At 33.5% G+C, this 23,071-nt stretch overlaps 3 protein-coding genes across 6 annotated transcripts; 1 reads left to right on the top strand and 2 right to left on the bottom strand.

Annotated features, from left to right (window-relative positions):
• Window positions 1-328: 328 nt before the first annotated feature.
• Window positions 329-4,473, top strand: Arl5 (ADP-ribosylation factor-like 5). The gene is made up of 3 exons (XM_076421943.1): window positions 329-709; window positions 1,443-1,887; window positions 1,963-4,473. Exons 1-3 carry the CDS (start codon window positions 664-666, stop codon window positions 2,009-2,011), a joined length of 540 nt encoding a protein of 179 aa, XP_076278058.1. The 5' UTR covers window positions 329-663; the 3' UTR covers window positions 2,012-4,473.
• Window positions 4,115-20,687, bottom strand: Kdn (citrate synthase). Its single transcript, XM_076421939.1, has 4 exons — window positions 20,547-20,687; window positions 7,109-7,264; window positions 5,562-6,485; window positions 4,115-5,472 (listed from the first exon to the last, which is right to left on the bottom strand). The coding sequence occupies exons 1-4, from the start codon at window positions 20,589-20,591 to the stop codon at window positions 5,206-5,208; spliced, it is 1,392 nt and encodes a 463-aa protein (XP_076278054.1). The 5' UTR covers window positions 20,592-20,687; the 3' UTR covers window positions 4,115-5,205.
• Window positions 20,547-23,068, bottom strand: LOC143207967 (methylenetetrahydrofolate reductase (NADPH)). Of its 4 annotated transcripts, XR_013008792.1 has the most exons (7): window positions 22,630-22,771; window positions 22,208-22,432; window positions 21,928-22,151; window positions 21,689-21,849; window positions 21,269-21,591; window positions 21,096-21,207; window positions 20,547-20,777 (listed from the first exon to the last, which is right to left on the bottom strand). XR_013008792.1 is itself a non-coding variant. In XM_076421940.1 (6 exons), exons 2-6 carry the CDS (start codon window positions 22,411-22,413, stop codon window positions 21,162-21,164), a joined length of 960 nt encoding a protein of 319 aa, XP_076278055.1. In that variant the 5' UTR covers window positions 22,414-22,432; window positions 22,630-22,771; the 3' UTR covers window positions 20,547-21,161. The 4 variants fall into 4 exon arrangements, 2 of the variants coding, with proteins under 2 accessions (XP_076278055.1, XP_076278056.1); XM_076421940.1 differs by having other exon boundaries at window positions 20,547-21,207; XM_076421941.1 differs by lacking the exon at window positions 22,630-22,771 and having other exon boundaries at window positions 20,547-21,207; window positions 21,928-22,140; window positions 22,208-22,346.
• Window positions 23,069-23,071: the final 3 nt, after the last annotated feature.

The following is a 23,071-nucleotide window of genomic DNA, read 5'->3' as shown; positions in this document are numbered from 1 at the left end:
TAGCCACGATCCTAAATATATGATAATTTATTCCGAGGTAAAAAGACGAATACATCACTGATTATTATTACGAAATCATAGTGTACCACGATTGTAGAATACAATTCTATCTTTTACTTTCGTTTAACAGAAAGAAAATGTAATGATTTGACAAAATTTATTAGGAATATTATTAAGTAATGTATTATATCTTATATGGTTTCACATACGAGAATATTGTTTTACGCGCGGTTTGTTAGACGCCTTTCGTCTCCAATCAACGCTTGTCTATACAAGACTGACATCACTTTCAGTTATCGCTGGACGATGATTGGATCGTTTTCCCATATGGATGATTTAATTGGAAACGCAACATGTCGCGATTTGCTTGATTAGATTAGGGAAGGTCCTCGTATGTTTCTTTCACTTTAGCATTCTATTTAGTGATTTTCAACAGTTTGTAACGGTTTTTCTGTGTGCATTTTACGTTGTGAAGCAACGGCGACGACACTGGTTTTTATAAAACATGTTGGAAAAGATTTTCATGGAAAGAAGAACATAACCCTATGACAATGAGATGTCCTATTTCTGAAACCAAAAACATACTTTTAATCAAGACTAAGTCTGTACAGTGATACGATTAAAGAAATATTGTTGTCCAAGTTATATGGTGACTCAAGCAATATGGGACTACTCTTCGCGAAATTGTGGAGTCTCTTTGGCAATGAAGGTATATTCCCATATATGTACTAATACCATTCATGATTATTTATTTCATTTCTTTGAGCGTCGCGTCGTATGAATATTGTCATTGTGAATCAATTTTAATAACAACGAATAATGACAATCTGTTTGGTATAAATACATATACAAATGAAAAGTAAAGTTCATCATTCTTTGTCTCCACAAAATATGTGGAAGGATTGGATGAATGTTGAAATATTTTTCGAAATATAAGTTTTTAAGTTCGATAAAATTAATAAAAAGATTGCTTGCATTACATTTGAATTATGTAGAATTGATGATTGTATTTCGAATGAGGATCATATGTTGCAGAAAGTATATAATGAAGTGAAAGTTCCATTCCATTCGTTGCAATGTTTATATAACAGGTGAAATTGAAATGCTGAAATAATCATCTATAAATTTGCTCTCTACAGTTAATCTAAAATAATTAGATAATTCATAATGAATAGCAAAATTCACTTTTATAAGTTATCATGTATTACATTTCATGACAGTTACATTTGTCCCACTTTATGTATGCGTATGGTAACATATGCTTGTCTGATTTCTCTTTAATAGCAGTGTGTGTTCTTTCTTTTCCTTTTCATTTTTCTAATGTAAAATAAGTTTGCATCTGTTGTCAATTAATTCTCAAGGAAAATTTATTACAGTTTATTTTATATATAATTTTTTGATATACTTCTAAATAATAAAGATCGTGTTATTTTGTTTTTCAGAGCATAAGATAGTTATGGTAGGTTTGGATAATGCTGGTAAGACAACTATATTGTACCAGTTCCTAATGAACGAAGTTGTTCATACATCGCCGACTATCGGATCAAATGTAGAAGAAGTAGTTTGGAAAAATATTCACTTTATAATGTGGGATTTGGGTGGACAACAGAGTTTACGAGCAGCATGGTCTACTTACTACACTAACACTGAGTTTATAATAATGGTTATAGATAGTACAGATAGAGAAAGATTAGGTGTAATAAGAGAAGAATTATACTCAATGCTGAATCATGAGGAATTAAGTAAAGCCAATGTATTAGTCTATGCTAATAAGCAAGATTTAAAAGGTAGCATGACAGCTGCAGAAATCTCTAGACAATTGGATTTAACATCGATTAAGAAACACCAGTGGCATATACAAAGTTGTTGTGCACTTACTGGAGAAGGGTAAGGATAGAACATTAAGTTGTATAACTATATTAATTTATAAATTAGGAATCTAATAGTTTACCATTTTTTCAGGCTTTACCAAGGTTTGGAATGGATAGTTGGACGTTTAAAGAAGACATGACGTACATTATGAGAATTCATTTTAAATGTAATAAGATATCTAAACTGTAAAGTATATGTTCATTGTAAGTTACTGTGCCACTCTGCGAATTGTACAAATGAATCAAGAATGCATGATCATTTTTCAAATGGTACATTAGCTTCATGCATAACTTGAAGTATAACTGTATATGCTGATCACAGTTATTGCTACAGGCACATAACGTATCAAATGGTGGACGGGTAAACTTTGTCTCATCTATTAATGTGATACGAAATATAATAACAAATGACTACATCTATAACATAAGATTAAAGTAACGTTTTAACTATTCTCTCCATAAAAAAATATGTAAAAGAAATTGAAAAAATTTAGAATTCCAAAAGTCTTTTATAGTGGGTATTGTTGAATTATAAAAGATATGTATAGTGAATTTTCTTTTCTCCTTGCATACAGAGATGCACATTGTGAATATTCTATAGCGGGACTGCCAAAGTTAACAATAATCAATACATTGTTTTATAAATATAAAATGCTATATTGAAATTGCAGTTTGGGAAATATGGAATGTTATTTATGTCTCGACAAGAAGATTCGATCAAGAAGTCTGTATGCTCGTGTCGAAAATATGGAATTTAATCTTGATCCCGTCCACCTGTGTTTGTAATAACAAAAGAATAGATAGTTCATTCTATTTGGTTGATATGCGGATAGAAATTGTTTGGCCTGTACGATTTTCAAAACAATACCTATGTACATAGTTTTTATACTCCGCATTAGTAGTAAACAATTGTAAAAAGTAAAATCCGATCTAGCACCAATTGAATCACATATTTTTCAAGTTTCTGTGCGAGTTTAAATATTTCTCAGTGCTTGATACTGCAACACAGTCTTGCGAGACTGTGGCTAGATTTATTCAACCAATTTAACTAGATGATTGAAAGCAGCATATTTACTGCTCTGTGATACATGGATTCAACAATGGGACGGTTGTTTGTTGGGAACATTGACTCTGAGTTATGTAGGAGAATGATAATTATCTATTAGAAAAATATTCTTTGCACATGAAAAGAATATTTTCTGGTAGAAAAAAAGCTGATCGTCTCATTGTAAATATAAATGAATCATTTTGATTCTTTGATCCATAAATATCCAATTAACAGCTGTCTCATTTATTTTATTTACTTCATAACTTAGAACAACTGAATTTCATATAGCCAGAAATACTTCAGTATTTAATATCTATTGAAACTTAAAATATTACTAATAGCATATGCAAAAGAAATCGTTGTAGAAATGATTAAGATCATCGTATGAAAGATAAATGCCGTCTAAAGCCTGAGTGAGATCATACATTTAAAGTTTCGTAAAAGTATAAACAGTGGTTTTCTCATATTGAGAAACGATGCATTAATTGTCGTATATATGATATAATACTGCAAATTGTACACAATACTATTATATATATATATATATTCTCGTTAACGGTTTTCGTTACATAAATACTTGTGAAATATGCAGGACGAATTTACAGGTTGTTTTATTTTGATGAGAGTTCACAATTCATACCAGTTGGATGTACTACTTGTGCAGATTTAAACATTACGAATGGGTCAGTAAGGGTACAGTAACGTGAAAATTAATTCAAATGTTTGTGTTGAATCGTATTGATCATTGTTAATCAATTTATACAATAATATAAATCAAATAATTGCAAGACAAGGTTGTTAATTGACATAAGGACTGAAGTTAATGTAAAATAAATTGATTAAACTTTCTTTTGTGGGAAGTAGATAGGTACCGAATTCTGCATTACACTTTTAGCATATAGTTTTCTATTTCTTAATTTCTTTTAATGCTGAATATTTTATTAATAATCTACTATTAAATAAATATGTAATCGCATACAATTGTAATAAAAATTATGTACATTTTCCATTATTTATTTTGCATTATGGAATCGTGAAGTTTTTTTAATTCTTTTGTAATAAGATTTTTTAAATTACAATAAATATATTTGATTATATCTAGTTCTGGTCTGAAATATTAAATAACCATTAAAGAAATTACTTGTCTTGGGGGAAGAAATGTATCGAGTTTTTGGGCAGAGGAAAAGAGCAAATATTATTTTCAAAGATCTATTTATTTTCACGTTCGTTATAAATAAAGTATCGCACACACTCACTCATTCTCTTAGCAGTGGTTCTACCACTGGCCGTAGTATCTTTAATTTACGTAAACTGTAATGAGTCGATGCGGTTGAGTCATTTATATTAAAAGTATTGAAAAAAATGTTTATCTAATAACTGGTGCATCAACACTGCAACGCCGTTTAGAATATTCCTTTAGCCCTATGTATATTTCATTTCATATTGTATTTCACTAAGAGTAGTTCTTTGCAATCTTTTTTGCAAAACAAAAAATTTCCTACATGATGCTTCCTCGCTACAGTGATAAAAATAAAGATGCTTATTGCAATTGAATTATGTCCTAGGAAATTTTGATATCCTGTCGGCAATGTCTGTTAAACTACAGACAGTGTCTGCAAAATGTTAACTATGCACACAGCTAACTTTTGTACCGGCTATTTTTGTATGTCCCTTCTAATTATTGTTACAATGATCTGTATCGTGTTTTTACTTCTAAAATCGTTACTACTTAAGTTACGTAAAGCGACAAATATATTTACAATGAACCGTGTCTACTATTTTAACGCGTGGTATTTACGTTCTCGTAATCGATTTGGCAGTTGAAACTATTGTATACTCGACCAATCTATATTTTATATATATATGTATATATATATATGCTTTTTATAATGTAAAAACTGCACCGCATTTATTTCCATTATTATTAGAAAGCAACAATATCGGTCTTAGTTTTTACAATATAAATACACGACGAAGTTCAATTTTAGAATGTCTACGTTTGAACAATACATCATTACGTTAGATGATTAATTATTGTTTCTAATACCTGGCCTCATATCATTTTAATAATACTCGGCAATTAAGACGACTTCGTTGAAGTCATATCAAAATGAATTCGAAATGAGTTCGAGACTTACACTTTTCTGTGTATCGACAACATTCGTAACATGATACAAAGCAGTCAGTTCCTTGCTCCTGGAAGTTATGATGATGGTGTGACACGAACTTAAAGTTTTCAATGATTCTGATACCGTTTCCTTTCCTTTTTATAAATAAAGATGACGCTTAAGCTTTGACGGCTTTCATGAGGAGATCAGTGCTAAGAGATTTGGGCCTTTCGATTGGCAGACCAAGAGCACGGTCCCAAACAAGAGACGCTAGGACACCGAGAGCACGGGACACTCCAAACAGTACGGTGTAGTAATTCATTTCCTTCATTCCATAGTATTGCAACAGGACACCGGAGTGGGCATCTACATTCGGCCACGGGTTCTTGACCTTGCCAGTCTCCAAGAGAACTGGTGGAACTATCTTGTATACTTGACTCACCAACTAGAAGTAGAATTATTGTATCGATTATTAAAAGATCTTTAAAACATTCAAGAACAAGATATGAAAAATTTGGAGAACAACGATTATACCTTGAATAGCTTGTCGTCCGGCAAATGTTTCAAGGCAAATTCTCTCTGGCAGGTGTATCTAGGGTCAGTCTTTCTGAGCACAGCATGACCATATCCGGGAACGACTTGTCCGCTCTTCAGAGTGTTCCAGATGAAGTCTTTAAGCTTCTCGTCGCTGGGGGAGTCTCCAACTTGAGAGCGCAGTTTCTCCAGCCATACCAATACTTCTTGATTCGCGAGACCATGAAGAGGTCCGGCCAAACCGTTCATACCAGCCGCGAACGACAGGTAGGGATCGGACAGTGCCGAACCCACCAAGTGAGTCGTGTGTGCGGATACGTTTCCACCCTCGTGGTCAGAGTGGATGGTCAAGTACAAGCGCATCAGCTCGATGAACTCCTTGTTGTCGTAGCCGAGCATGTTCGCAAAGTTCCACGACCAATCCTTGCCAGCGTCCACGGATCCCAAGCCCTTGCCGCCTTTGTAAATATTTCTGTATATCGTAGCAGCTACGACTGGTAGTTTGGCGATCAGATTCATCGAATCTTCGTAGACGGTCTCCCAGTACTTAGACTTGTGTACACCTTTGGTGTAGGCCTTGACGAATTCACTCTCGCTGTTCAAGAGCGTTATCGCAGCAGAGAACTGGGACATCGGGTGAAGCGACTTGGGGAAACTGTTCAAAGCTTTGACCACATGGTCGGGCAAGGCGCTTCTCGTGGCCCATTCTTTCGAAAGTGCTTTCGCCTGGGCGTCGGTGGGAACGTCACCGGTGATCAGAAGCCAGAAAAGACCTTCTGGAAGTGGCTCCTCGCCACCGCTAGCCTTCGGCAGAAGTTTCTGACACTCGGGAATCGACTTGCCACGGAATCGGATACCTTCCTCGGGATCCAACACCGACGGTTCCCAGACCAGACCTTTAATTCCTCGCATGCCACCGTACATCTGAAATATTATAATTATATTATTATTGTGTAATTAAATTTTGCATTCAAGGTTGCAAGGTGGATTTAAATCTTACTTTAATAAATGGTTACCTTAAATGTTTTTTAAATGATTATAATTATTAAATGATTTTAGTGTAACATTTTGTAGTTCGAGAAAGCAGTGTATCGTTGTTAGATCAAGAACAATGACCTCTAACACATATGTATATCAGTGTTTTAATTCACTGTCCGACAATTTTACTTCATAAATCTCAAACAAATTCATTAAGTCACTTGTTTCTATCGGTTTAAAATTTTTCGAATATTGTCGTCAGTATCGATCATGAGATCCATTTCGAATATAGAATTTAAAAAAAGAGGAAGTTATTTAACAGTTCCGCAATAATATGATAAGCTCGCTTCTATTTCGGTTATTCGTTATCAGTACGGCAAAAAATAATCGGTTGTAGACTATGTCACCGTAGAAAAAAGTGTTCTCCACGTGGTGTGTAATGTTAATATGTACATCAAGGCGCCTTTGTCAATTGCTATACAAGTTCTCGAACGATCATTTTTATTCGTTATCACGCGATCCTACGATCGCTTCGTGTGTTTGGGATTACGTAATCAATAGCTGCATACCATGTCCACGGTGACCTCGCCGACTTTGGTGGCTCCATGCTGCTTACGGAAATTCTTGACACGCTCTTGTTCCTTCGGGATCTTGTCGGCAAGGACCTTTCGGAGATCAGTCGAAGCGTCGGTTAACGATCTCAAGAAAATTGTGGAAGTTATTTTCTGTAAATATAAGAAAAGAATGGAACGGTTAGTCGACAATTTAATCTAGCTGATAATAATTTAATCATGTCATCGATCAAATTGATTGAAATTTTCCGTGGGTAGCAGGGATTACTTAGCGGAATATGACCGTGTACAACATCCGCTAAAAATTCAGTTTATCGTTTCCTTGCATTTAGATAACATCGACTCAAATACTGATACCGCGGGCGGCGGAAGTACTTCATTATCGTTGCCAGTTTTGCATTTAGTTTTATAGCAGGTTGCTTGGATTCTTCGATTTTCATTTCACGGTTGAACTGAAATCACCATTTCAGAAGTAGTAATACGGTGAAACGATTCCAATGCATTATTCTAATCCAATTAATTAATATTAATTAATCCAATATTCTAATTAATTATTGAAATACGTAGAACTTTAAAGGGAGAGCTTTATGATAAATATTTTTATGCGCAGTAACCAGGGTTTGATTTTTATAAATTGTTTAACGTGTTTTTCGTAACGTAATTAATATTTCAATCCATACTTAATTAGGACTTCAATTACTTTATTACAATAAACGCAGTCTTATTATCACAAATGAGATCCAAATAAACAGCTGCGAGGGATATTCCGAATAATCACGCATGACTTCTGGATTACGTAAAAATGACGAGCGGGCTCATCATGATATATTTGTCTGATACTGCTCACGCGTGAAGGATCAACTGTGCCGAACATCTGATCACTTCGTGAATGTTAAAATTGACGTTGGCTAGTAACAGGTATATTCGGCATGTTACAAGTCTAACAATAAATTTTCATTGGAACATATACAAATTCTCATTCTGAAATTTACATTAATTTTCATACAATGCTATTTTAAGAATTTTTCTGTATATATAATAACATTTATTTGAAAATCTTTCTTACTATTTTTTCAGCTGAATAGATTGTTCAGAATAATGTACACCGACAGCTGGGGGCTGAGAGTTTCACATTTACAACCGAATACGTAAGTGAGTTCTACATATAATTACTATGTACAGAACTGTATAATGGATATTCGAGAAACGGTGAATTATGTCAGAGAACATTCGCATCTAATCAATTTTTTTGCACACTGTTATATGTATTATATAACATTATACAAATCGATTATACAAATTTATTATACAAATCAATATGTTTTTTACAAATACGTGTGGAGATAAATAATGTTGACACTAGGAGCTTCTGTTAAAATATCATACAGTTTAGTTTTATGCGATTTACTAGATTAATATAATTAATATTACTAATATAGTGTTTGTACGTATGGTTACATACATATTCATATTTCATAAATATATTAAAAATAACATAAAACAAACATTTTAATAGTATTTTATTCCTTTTTATAGCATTTGCAACGTACGAACTATCAGTGACGATTTAAACATTTCTTATTTTTAGAGTCTGTAAAAATGTGAATTTGCACGAGCTTCGGCGGTTCTACGTGGTCGATGGTACATTTCACATTGTACAAACCGTTCACTTACTGCAAATTCGTGACGTCGCTTTACGTAAGTCACAAAATTGTTTCTGCGATTACGTTGCACACAGATCACAAGAATTACGCAACATCGACGGTTTCAAATGGAAAAGGGAAAACACGTGAACGGTCAAATACCAGGAACGTCAACGATGCCTTCGATGACCATTCCCGCGGTTTTCTTAGCAAAGCGGGGACTTCTAGCGAATCAGCTTCGCCTCGAGGTCACGAGGTCCCGCGTTAGAGTTCATTATCAAAGCACGAACCTTGGGCAAATGACACCGGGATTATGTTAATAATTCAGAGTCAACGGTGACAGAAAAAAAACCACGAGTTACATCTAACGCGAGCCGTTTCTTTCTGAAGCGGTATTTGCAAGTGCAATGTTGCTGGTACGGTGATATTTCAGATTTCGAAATGATCTCGATTGCTTCCGGTCGTTTCGATTCCACGGATTTTTCCACCCGTTGAATTTTTTCTCGCGAGAAGGCACTTCTTTGAATCTGAAGTAGTGCACGAGAATCTGCAGATAGCGAGCAATACGCGAAGCTGGGAGCAAACATAGAAACACGGACACGTTTTACAACGTGGATGAAGAACTGGGTCGAGGCGAGATCTCGGTTGGAAGGTAAATGGGACAATGGCCGGGCTAGTCCTGTGGATTTTCGTATCTATTGTCGGACCTTGATTGATCAATGCGCCGGTAACGGGAGGCCATTTTGAACAGACTTGGCCTCTTAAAATTCGTGGTGCCGATCTCGGTCACCAAGATTGTATACTTATTTCAGCAGACCGATTATAAAATACTCTTAGTAGTTTTATTTGATTTATATAATTATTAATCTGGGTTAACCATTAAGATACTCGCGGTAACTTTCGAGTGATAAGTTAGGAACACTTGTTACGTAAATGAAGACAAAAATATAAAAGAGTTCGTTATTAAAGTAATTCATCTCTTTCAATTGTGTTCCGTGTAGGAGAAAAATAGAAAAAAGGAAAATGGCTGACAGTTTTAGTCAAGATCAAGGTGGGTTTACATGACCGATTAAATTAACATGTTTGAGATTGTAAAAATAGATTCACTCATCCGTTCATTATTCTATTTTTGATACATGAAACATTTCAAGAACTGTGACTTATTATGTAATATTACTCAAGGTTGTTCAAGGTCAAACATAGAAAACACAAAATTAGGTGTTTCGTTTCGAGATTGAAAATTTATTTCATTCTCAGGAGACAGTAAAAGATTTTTACGTAAGTCCCCCTTTACGTAAGTGTGGCACTATACAGCTAAGCTAAATTAGGAAAGGGAGTCTCTTTCCTGTATGATATGTTTCTGAATATACATACTGCTATGACCTTGACCTTCTCACTAAAATTTCCATTTATCAGGGTATGATCATTAAACTCAACACATAGACGACATATACTAAATCATATAGAACAAGTAATTTTAAAAATATAGTAATATACTGCTACATTTAATCAATTTTCATTTAAAGAATGAAAATAATTACTTATTCGTTTAAATTACATCAAGACAGATCATTTTTTTAATTATTAGAAGCTTCTCACGTAACCATGAATACTTCATGCCACATTAGCTTCATAGTATAAGCACTGTACTGTGCATACATGTATCGGTAAAACGCACACATACAACAAGAATATTAGTGTATTCACCTATAACGTTATGTTTGGAGATTGGCCAAAGTAACGAGTAAGTGAACTAAAAATAAATAGTTTTGCGTGTTGTATAATGTAGGCTATACATACGCACTGCATAATGCATATGTGACAAAGTAATTGAAAACAAGAATGTGTCCTTTGCAACACGATCAATGTTGTAACATGTGATTACATTTAAAACGAAATACCGCTGAAAATTTCCTAGTTACATGTACAGGGTACTCACGATAATTTGCACCAGCGTTTTTTCCGTAAACAATAAATACTGGAAAAAAACCGAAGAGGAGTAAGTTGTAGTATAATTTACTGGCGATATGATAGCGTATCTCAATTGTTTCTATTTTTAACATTTTTCTAGAAACAAAGGTGACCTTAATTTTTTACATCAAATGAAAGCTGGCATTAAGATGAGTTCAACCAGGTAGTATAGTATAGTCTTCAAGGTCATACAAGAACAGAAATATAGAAATATATTTAACATTTAATATAAGACTACATATCGTGTTCAATGTGACTTCCATTATTAGCAAGAATGCATTCCTGAGTTCTGTTGTCCATATTCATTGTAGTTTCTGTCAATGTCGCAGTGGATAACATAGAAGAGTTGTTGGAAGCGCAGATCTCGTACAAGAAACAATGGCAGTGATTGCCAATAATTTTGAAATTCACAATTTAGAAATTGTAAATACTGTAAGTATGGATTATAAAATGCAACAAATATTCGAATGAGACACTCGAAGCTCTTTGCATAAGTGAAATTTTTGTGTCAATTAAATCCTTAATTATGAGGCAAAATGTGTAATGTTCAATTATTTGCCACAGTTATGAAATTAATAATGTAATCAATAATAAATTACTGCTGCTCATATGGTAAATTATTTTATTACTACGTAAACATATTTTATTGCTATAAGTTGCTACATACTATCAAATAATTATATGTACATATTTGCTACGAATGACAAATGAGTTCGATACCCGCAGTGTCGTTTAACGCGTTTCGATATTCAAATAGCGTGAAAGTATGGTTTACACGTCGCGTATTATGGACGATATATTCACACCAGGAATGTATCGTTCGAAATGTACGTTTCAGTAACAATATACTCAGATCGTAATGCAAGAAGGATATCAAGTTGTAGCTGCAATGATGTAACCGAATACTAATTGAACAGATTGCTTGTTATTTTTATATTACGCTCCAAGTCACTTTACCATTCTTGAATCTAACTCGTAGAATGTAATTAGTATTTAAGGGATGACACACTCACTGCACATACTCATTTAATTTTATTTTCTTATGGGAGAAAATTAGACATTAATTTCATTCCTAGGTGTATCTTACTATTTATCATAATACAAGAAGAAAAGAATGATCAAAATTTTATTTCGATTATAATTTAGTGGTCCTTTAACCCTCATCCGTCCCTCATTTCACGAACTGAATCTGTTCCTCGGTGTCAACTTGACACAGTGACAAAAAATCGATAAAATAATGAGGGAAACAGTTATTTTTCGATATTTTTTTATTGAAATTGATGAGTGAACATTACATTTTAGGTTTCTCGGTTATGTGTTTTGCATTAAAGAAATAAAAGTCACGAAGTTTCGGACTTTACCTACAAATAACAGAACAGTATGACTTATTTCGGGAAAACTGTGTCCAATTGATACGAGCGACGGATGAGGGTTAATTGTAAGGCAGTTTGAGTAAAAATTTTTGTAACTTTTTTAAGTATGGTATTAAGATTGGTACTACGGTCTAACATGAATTATGAAACAACAGATATAATATAAAAACAGTGGAGGGTGGTCGGATTAATCTTTACGGCAATGTTTTTACGTTTTACTATCAGCAATTAGTCTATTACGAACAAAGTTCGCCACGCGATCTCGCTTGCGTAAAATCGTAATCCCGTAGTATCGTCTAATTGTAAGTTGTAAATGTATTACGTAGTAATAATCAGCTTGCATGTCTTCATCAATTAATCACTGAACTTACCGTCGATATGAAATACCGACATATGGAAAAGTGATACTGATTGTTGATTATATTGTATAATTCGATCAATTAAAAATCTTAAATAAATTAATCACTGTTGATCAAAAGTTTTCAATTGTATTCGTTAACATTTTAAACAAAGTTGAGATCTCTTTGAACAAATTTAAATTACTTTTACCATCGACCCGCGCGACGATTAAAAAAAAATGAAAATAATAAAGAATTTACTATTTTAGAATTGTTTTACTTAGCTTAGTGTTAAGAATGTTCACTTTTAATTTTACAGTCAATTAAAAATATTGAAAACATTTACATGAACTGTAAATGTTGGAACGATTTGATTGTTTTCAAGTTGCTGCAGTTAGAAATCTAATCAAATACGTGATCGAACCTTCCATACCGAACATGCATGTAAAAATACAGAAGTCATGATTACAGTGGCACGGAAGCGCGTGATAAGTACTACTTGCAATGGCGAACTTGTCTACGTAAAACTTGTCGTAACGTCAGACTATCGTAATGACGCAGATAGTCCCATATGTATGCATTTTTTGTGTCCATGCAAATGTAGAATTGTAATTTACTTGAAATTGAAATTATTCTTTCATTTTGATGATAGGTAATTCTGATCATGAAATACAATTTATACATTTATATAATTAAATTTTAACAATTAATGACATAAACATAAATATTCGGATTAACTTTGAACCGAGGATTAAAAATGGCTGGTTTATTTCGATTTTCTGTGATTTTTATTAACATTACATTTGAATAAAAAAATCTATTGAATCAATTCCTATGGAAACATCTTTATATTTTCAATCATTGTAAAATACACTATTTGATTTGTTTAGTGTAAATTAATAAGCAACAAAAATTGACTGTAGTATTTTTTGAGGATTTGTAGGATTTAGTGCAAGTTAACACACGAAAAGTTTGGAACGCTAAAATTGGAACCAGTTTACGCAGTGCCTAAAATTTTATCGTACAACCAATTTATTCTCGGCTTAATTTCAGATATACTATCTGATGAATTCAGATATATGTAGTACTAATACTATCCCGTTACCTGGCAACACAAAAATTCCCCGGATATAGCAATTTTTCATGAATTTGCTCACAACAAATAAAACGATTGGTAATGATAAATCGTGAAGGTAAGACGATGCTTGTCGATCACGTTTTAATCAAAAGCAAACACTCTGTTGATTTATACGATCTATTCGAGTGTACCGGCAAAGATTAATCTGTCGTGACAGATGCAGCTCAATATCCGCCCCAATAAATATTATCATCAAGAGTTATCAGCCACAGATTCTGTATTAATATTTTTACAAGAAAGAAAATTAAATACGGGTCAGTACGACTTTAAAATGTTTAAAGGCCTCATTTTTCATAGGAATCGTTTTCTTAAGTGTTCAATTTTTTTGTTTAGGAATTATTTCTTTAGTACACCGAAAAGTCGATTACTTTTAAACTTTACAATTTTATAAGGTGCCCCATACAACATTTGGACAATACAACATTTAAATAAAAAATTTTTCCCTATATCCTTTAATTAAAAGAAAATTACAGTTTTATGGAGCATTGATATTGTTGTAACCGTGACTTGCTCTAAAAGATTGGTCATGTTGAAAGTTCCTATTAAAAGTAATTCATCATTACTATCAGTCCATGAATCTTTAGTACTTTGGTTATGGCAGAAGTTGTTAACGACTTAACTGAATAATCAGTTCGCTAATGTTCCATTAAATGAAGCGGCAAATAGAATCTTAAATATATAAGGAAAACGGGATTTAATGTTTTGACCCATTATAATTCGTAAAAAATATTGAAATGGAAATTGATCAAGCATTGAATCAGGATAAAAATCTTGTAATAATTCAGGAACTATTCCTTTAATACCAGTAATTCAAAAGCGGTAGAGAATAACGTCGCTATTATAGTAAATGAGAGATATCATCCTACGTCCTACGTGTTCACGATATTTGACGTCATTCGACACGCGAGCTTCTTGTTCTCTGTGCGGCACGGTGTGATAGCGATCACCTGATTTCGTCCTTGCTTTCTAATCACATCTGCTGTCTTAAGAAATAAACATATCACTGATAAACATATTTAACGAGTTTCATTATTCTATTGTTTCGTTTTTAATTGTCTTACTTTACTGCTGAGATAGCGACTCACAAAATTATCTCGTTAAAAATTACATTGGCTGGCCGGTCTTAATTTATTACTTCGGGGTTTAATAAATATTTCTATCTTATACCATTTTTCTTATGTATTTTATGAATTTGATCATTTTTCACATTCTGAAAAATTCATATTTCTTTCTACATTCAATCTTATTCAGCTTATGCTTAATTTTGATGTTTTGAGAACAGAGGCGGATCTAACGGTACGCGGACTAAGCGGTTGCGGGGGGACCCGGATACCAAGGGGCCCCAAGCTCTTAAAATATCTGAACTTAAAGATTTTGGAAATGACCGAAAAGGTTCAAAAAACCCTCCATAAAATAATCGAAAAAATCTAATATAAATAATAAATACATATTGTCAGCAAGAGCAGATGCTGTATTAGCTATAAAACTTGGTTTCATCCATATAAAAGAGGCTTTAACTGAAATTTGTAATTCAAAAGAAGAAGAAAAAGTTACCATAGTGGAGGCCGTTCTAATGATAGTGATTTGGATTACTATTTTACAAAGAATCACTGCAATCAGCGGAGTGCGAACTATTGAAATCTACCCTACTGAAGTCATTAAAAAATTTTATAAATAATTTCAGAGTAGAATATGAAAAAGTTAAAAAAGAGGATGTAAATTCTTGCATGAATTTGCAAGAACACAGCAAGACGGAAATTCATATAAAATAAAAAATGTGTAAAATGTATGTTTGTTTTTTAATAAATTTATTTAATGTCTTATGGTATGGAATTTCTGATTACTTTTCTTTTTTGTTTATAACTTAATGAGAGTTTTCTCGAAACTTTTTGTTGGGGGAGGGGGCGAAATTTTGACCGCTTAGGGCCCCCACTTGCCTTGGTCCGCCACTGTTTGAGAAGTAGAAAATCTTTCTAGTTTACTATCCAGACATCCATTAAGAATCACACTCGATGCTGTTTAAAATTATGACTCATACTATTATGTCTCTTAGTCATATCATCAATTGCGTCTTGAAGAAGTCATCGTTTTCTTCCTTGAATCTATTGTAACTATGTACATATTGTGAAAAATACAGTCAAGAGTTTGTATCCATCATTTGGTGAACAATGAAGTTGATTCTTTTAGTGAACGAAATAAAATAGCATACTTAAACTTTCATGTATTCAAACGTAATTTGCAAGTTTACAGAAAAATGATAATAAAATGGTAATGACGGGAAGACCAAAGCAGAAAATGTTAACTTGATAATTTTTATGTGGTTTTTATAAATTGTCTTTAGTTTACATTTATAAAATATGTAAGCGGAAAATTGACTTGGTGTTACGCCATCGTTATCTCCGGAAAAAAACTGAATCGGTCAGCGGATTGTAACAGTCACGATTTCACTTGGAAAGTTGTTCAACGTTCGTATGTGTCCTCTTTTACATGAATGTGAGTTAAGTTATGAGTAATAATAATTTATTTCAATGAATGTTAAAAGAAATTTAACAGAAAATTGTATACTTGTGACTACGTATTAATGAACCTAAACTTCCGTAACTTTAATAGAGCAATTTAATTTCTAGTTTGAGTTCATTGTTTCGAGAAGTTATCTAGCCTCAATTGAAATACAAATCTTATTTAATATTCATTGCATAACTGATGAAGGCAAGACTGAACCAATATACAGATTATGTAACAATATTAACAAGAATTACTTTTTTAACCTTTTAATTGATGACGAGTTAACACGTCCTATGCATTTTATATCATTTTTGAGAAACTATTCATTTTCTTCTTAATTCGACGATTAACTCTTTTACTTCATTGTATTAATAATTAATTAATTGCTTTGAAAACTTCGACACGCGTCTAAACGATCAAAGATAAACTAACAATAAGGAACTCCTGTCGATAGATCAATACGAAATGAAATTATAGTGCTGATAATGCGGTAATAAGTAATACGATTAACCTAGTGCACTCAGACAATGCGGGACCATTGACGCGTGCACCCAAAGTTCACCGATGAAATAGCGTTGCAGTTGGAGAATGCCTGTTCGAGGTCAGGCTACTTGCATTTCAAATTGCTCTGCCAAATAATTGTTTGCAATATGAAAAATACGTATCATTAGTTTCGTTTATTTGTAGAATTTAGTAACTCAAAATTTAATTATTTCTTATATCCTACTTGAAAATTTATCGATTTCGAACAGATACTTTTACAGCTATCTGCGTTTCGAAGACAATGAGCAACTGTGATCTTTATTTATCAGCAAACTTAGACTTGCGCGATCGCAATTTACGGTTGGCTACGAGAAAGTATTACTTGTCTTTCCACTGCATCCCCCGCGACTGTTGATCTTCTGGCACATTCACTTCGGAATTTCAGTCTCCTGGACTTTCGAATGCGTTCGGAGCTGATTGGAATCGACTTTATTGGAATCTCCATCGAGATATTAAGTAGATTCCGATCATCATGAAATTCTTTTCGGGCCAATTATATCTTCAAGTTCTTAATTGATTTTTTAATTAATTCAAGATAGAGTTCGACGGATAAATTAACTGAATAAACTCTCTCACTAAAAAAATGAGGTAAACTTGTCGAAACGTTACTCCCCCTCTCGGATTTTGATGAAATTGAAATGTCTTGTCAAGGTCACCATTCTGAACAACTTTTTCCCTTGAAAGCATATGGCGGTCTCTTGTAGTTTCCGATATATATATATGATTAAATTAAGAGGACGCAGAGTCTCGCGATTCCATCAAGATCGCCGTTATGCAATGGTAAAAAATGTTAAGCTTCCTCAAAGATTCCTTTATCCATATATATTTATACATATAATTATATATATATGGCTTCTTCAAAGAAGCTTAACATTTTTTACCATTGCATAACGACGATCTCTATGGAATCACGAGACTCTAATCGTCTTCTTAATTAATTGTTGGTAACATCGTATAATACCATGTCTGATAGCTCTTGTTATCACTGATTGCATAACCAACTAGCTTGTGAAGGGCATTACCAGATGGAATACACCCGTCACCTACAATTATCTAATTGATTTCGCGCCATATAATCGTCAAATGGCGCTAAAATGATCACTGAGGGTGTCACACACAATCCAACCTTTATTAACGCTGAAATGCAACCATCTTGCAAACGATTGGGGACTAAAGGTTACCGTGAACTTGAAAAGCCGCGGGAGACCGCGGTATCATAATCATATGCAAAAGACTGCAAGTTCTCTCCACATACGTACATAGTTGCCTTGAAAAATGATTCAAACTGTTAATCGATAGAAATATCGTTGGAAAACTACCAACATATTTTATGAATGGAATTTAAATGATTTTTGTAAAACAAATTTGTTGTATTAATTCCGAAAAACTAATTTTAATCAATTTTACACAGTTTGTAAAAAGAAATTTAAATGTACAATGCAGAATTGTATAGAGTCGATTTTATATGTAATTTCACATGTTATATAAACATTTTACAATTATATTCATGTACCAAAAAAAATTACAATACATTTCGTTCCTCCGAAAATATGTTAACAGTAAGATAAGTCTAATTTGTCTTCATAATTAATTTGCAAACGACGAACCGATTGAAAATAACATTTCGAACTAATTGAATCGTGAATAACCACAATTGAACGGGTTATGTCGTACGCTTATTATAACTGTGTTGACCGAGTATCGGGCACAGAATTCTCTTTCATTTCCCTTATTATTTATAGCGAGAATATTAATAGACTCGGCCGATCGATAAACGATCGATGGACCGTATGAAATTTTGGCTTTGATCGAACACATTGACTGCATCAATCGGGAGCAGTGAACGTTAACAATTCGTAGCCCGTTCTATAAAAAAAGAATTAAAAAAAGAATAGCTGTCTTTACAAACGTGTTACGCGATCTGAAGGTCATCCACGATATTAGGTAATCAGCTGTATCACTTTGGCTAGAAATCATCGAATTTGCCAAAAATTTCACCGAACGTATGTTTAGACTTTGTACTTGACATGCCATTATTCAGCAATTCTAAAGGTAAAATTAAAGCCGATTAAATATTAATGACGGTATATTTTTATACTACGAAGTGTATATTGCAATTCACTTGATAGATCAACTAAAATATCATACAAATAGTTTTATCTTGGAGTAACAATGTAATTGTTAAACCTTTGTTAAAATAAAAAGTATAACTACATTTTTCTAATGATAATAGATTGATTTTAATTCAGGGCTAAATTAATTAAATCCTTATTGAGCATATCGTCTATAAATAGAAAACAGTTTGTGTTAAATCTTTTTCATGAATTGGTGCGTATAATAAACTTCCTTCAGCTCGTAATCATGTTTAATTTGAAATTTGTTTAATATTTCATATTACATGTATTATTTTGATGTCGTTAATATGTTGAGGTTTGTTCTCCAAAGGATAATAGAAACTGCCTTCATTGTACACAAGCAGTGAGGAATAGGTCCGATTACGGTGTTAGATCTACACGATCGGTAAGCAGGTGTCTGCTAAGCACAGGTCACGACCAATGTGGATCAAGAGGGCGGAACAGTTTTTGACCTCGAATTCGTTCTAAAATTGTCATCCCTTACGAAATTGTAATGCGGTGCACTCTCTTCAATGAGCATCTGTGCCGTCGAAGGAGACGTGCTCTCAAGTATTTCACGCACGGTGTTTTCCTGCGACCTACAAATGTGTGCATGTGTGCGCGCGTGTGTTCCCTCGCATCTATACCGTGGCCATACAATTCGACACGAGACCGTTTTGGTTAGGGACTGGTCACGTAAACCCGACGATACCTCTGTTACGAAAATCCGCCGTAATAGCAACACCGACGAAGCTTCGTTCGAACCGACATTTTTTTTATTTTTAGTGTGCAAGAACGAAGCCAAACAACTTGCGAGCTTTTTGATTCACAAAAAAGATGCGGTTACGCGAAAAAAAGGACGCTGTCAACTCTGTCCTGTGCTCTTCAATGCGTCAGCGAAATGTCGAGCACGCGCATTTGCTGTGAATTATACATTACACCTGCACCGGACACTGTCACTTGAAGATCTTCTAACAGAAAATGATAGAATTCTACAAAAGAAAAAACACTTGTGGAATCTATATTTTTCCTTCGTTCTATCTCCGAATCTAATTATGAATTATAATTATTAACTGATTATTTTCAATATTTTTTAATTTGGAGTAGATAATGGCGATTATATGTTCTATACAATTTTCTTACGTAACGACTATCGGACCTAGATAAATTAAAGTTCCGGTTCTATCGATCAGGTGAATTTATGCCACGCGATTCGATTTCTAGTGAATTGTTTAAGAATACGGTAGTTGTATGCTTGTAGATCTATTCTTGTGACACTTTTACGTCACTGCTGGATCGAACAGATCAATCCTGCAGTTTTTACCCCCGAAATATGTGCATTATTTCAGCTCCGTAAAAATGCTGTTTAGCACCCACATTCGAAACGTCAAAAGAATCTTCGTTCGCAAACGAAGTAACCTTTTACCTTACTGATCGAGGAATCTTGGTCTATCTATCGTTTTCGTAATTAACATTCAATATTCATGTACGGCGATTACAGTGATTTTTTGAATTTGCACCTCACAGGTCTGATTGGATAAGTTACTAGGCCATCGGTCGATAAAATGCTTACTATGTATCTAGAACTCGCGGCGTCTTGACTCTTCGCAGTGTGCGAAATTCCACATTCACCGACTGATCGAAATGGGAAAATCGCGGTGTGATATCATGAGTATTAATGATATGTGTCAAACATCTGCTCGCAGTTCGAATTTCGCACCGGAACAACGTGTACTGTTTCGAGAAACATTCAAACATCGCATTGCGTTCTATGACCAATCAATTTTCGGTGGGTTCGTTTAACACGTACCTGGACTTCCAAACAGCGTTTGGTACTGAAACGGTAGAGTGCCATTGTTCTTTATATCCTGGCTTACGGATCCTTTCTCTTTCTTGTTACCGTCAAACCAACTATCCAACTGACCACGCGGAGCTCTGGCGCCCAACTCAACTAACTCTTCTGTTAGTTCGTCACAGATACGCCAACAACGCATGCGCACACTGGCAAGTGATCCTCGAAGGATCATCTGTATCTAGAAATCTACCATGTTATAATCGTGAGAGGTTCAAAGGAAGCTGATCCAAAATTCTTACTAGCGAATTGCTCGAAATGACAAAAACCAATGATAAATTGTTCGGAAACATTTCTTACAAATGGAACGGTCGATCTTCCCCGAAATTGCCAGCTGTTTTCTACAATTCGTGGGAATAATTCAGAATAATTCAATATTTATAGATGGTTCAGCTGTTCTCAAATATAGGGAATTTTAACAATTGGCAATTACCCTTAATTTGGCGCGTAATACAATTTCGTTATAATCTCGTTTATTAAGAATCTTATAAAAATTGTGATAATTACAATTGCTTCCGAAATGTCGTACATTTTTTTCACTTCCGCCAAACTTCTTTCATGTTTAGGTAGTCATTAAAACACTCCTAGTTTTTTCAATATTTCCGACGACAATGATGGTCTACAATTTACAAACAAATTAATTTTTAGCTTCGGGCATTTTATTAAATTTGGGAATTTACCTGTTTAATGTAAACAAATGAAAACCGCAAGTGGTTCCGCTTGAAATGATATCTTTGATGACGCTTGCAACTAATTCTACTCCATAATCGTGTACTTTATCGTCATCGGTCTTCACAGGTTCTAAAGTCTTTAAAATATTTTCTGGTACCTTCACATTGCAAATTTTTATCATCTTTTCCAGACATGCATAGCTAGGAATTGGTAAGATACCAGGAATAATTGGAACATTAATTCCAATTGCCTTACAATCATTTACAAATTTAATAAAAACGTTGGCGTTGAAAATGATTTGAGTTATAATAAAATCAGCTCCTGCATTAACCTTTAAATTATATCAACATTATTAGATATATATCTACATACAATAGTGTTGCACGGATGTATGTATATGGAAATCAAACATTATGAAAATTAATTACTTTTTCTTTTAAATATAATAGATCTAATTCTTTGGATGGTGATTCTGGATGCATTTCTGGATATCCAGCAACGCATATACAAAATACATCGCCAAATTCGTTTCTTATAAAACGCACTAGATCTGCAGCATATGGAAAATCCTTATTTAGGACCTTGGAGTCTAAAATTTTTTAAATAAATTAAAAAAATAATTTGAAATTTTAACTACAAACATTTTTATATATAGACATTTATATACCTCCCCGTAATACAAAAATATTGGTCACACCAACATTTAATGCTTTCTTTAAAACGAACAATACATCGGCGCGCGTAAAATTGGAAATAATAAGATGGAATAAGATTGTATTATTTGGGAACTGATCGAGCACTTCTAAAGATAGATAATTATTTGTCGCATCTTTCATTTTGCATGTCAATGCATAAAAGAGGGGACGATATTTATTCATCTCTGCAAAAAAGCTTTTAACGAAAAATTATTATGTATATATATGACTAAAATGTTTAAACATACATACCTCGGATAAAAATCAGTACTTTTTGTAGGTGAAACTTCGAAACTGCAAAATATTCTTTTTGCGTTGATTGCAGTTTTTAATGATTTCCTTAGATTAAAAATTTTATCCTCACAGTCTTTGGATAAGTAGAAATCATTAACCTTACTAAGTGTACCGCTACTATTCGCATTTTCGTATATTTTATTTCCTAAAACGATTCTACTCATTGTATGTCGATGAAAGTCACTGTGAACGATTATGTGGGTACAGTTTCCTATTCTCAATGTCATATAAGATAAATTTCGATAATATTCGGGTTATGCAACACATGAAATTCATAATCCACTCATTGTAGCAATATAGAGTTTTAAAAATTGACTACAATAAAATATTTTACACTCATTTTATTTATAAAATATACAATTTAGTTCAAATTATCGTACCATAGTGTTTGAACAAAAATTTCTCATTATGTTGGTTTCTTTACTCAATTTATTGTCATTTCTTTTTTGACAAATATAATTTTCTGCACACTTCTGTTATTGGAATGTCAAATACAGGTGGTATACCACCTGGAACTGTTTCCCTTTTTGGACATGAATGTTTGTCCATAATAGTTCTAATGTCGTCTATATCTGGTGTCATAGACAAATTTATAGCTGGATAAATAATAAATGCAAAAGTGGCAAGAGCCGTTAAAGCCCAAATAGGAATTCCTACAGCCCAATATTTTGAGGGCCAATATGTTAACCCTATACTATGTAAAATATGATCTGGTATAAATGCCCATATTAGATATAAAAAGAAGAGCATGTTCGAACCTATGTATAAAGCATATCCATAGACAGATCTTGGAGCGTATGGAGCAGGAGTATGCTCCATTTT

Source organism: Lasioglossum baleicum, chromosome 4 (assembly GCF_051020765.1).
Source record: "Lasioglossum baleicum chromosome 4, iyLasBale1, whole genome shotgun sequence".
Classification (NCBI taxonomy): domain Eukaryota; kingdom Metazoa; phylum Arthropoda; class Insecta; order Hymenoptera; family Halictidae; genus Lasioglossum; species Lasioglossum baleicum.
Note: the sequence above shows the minus strand (reverse complement) of the source record. Positions and strands in the feature narration are given on the sequence as shown.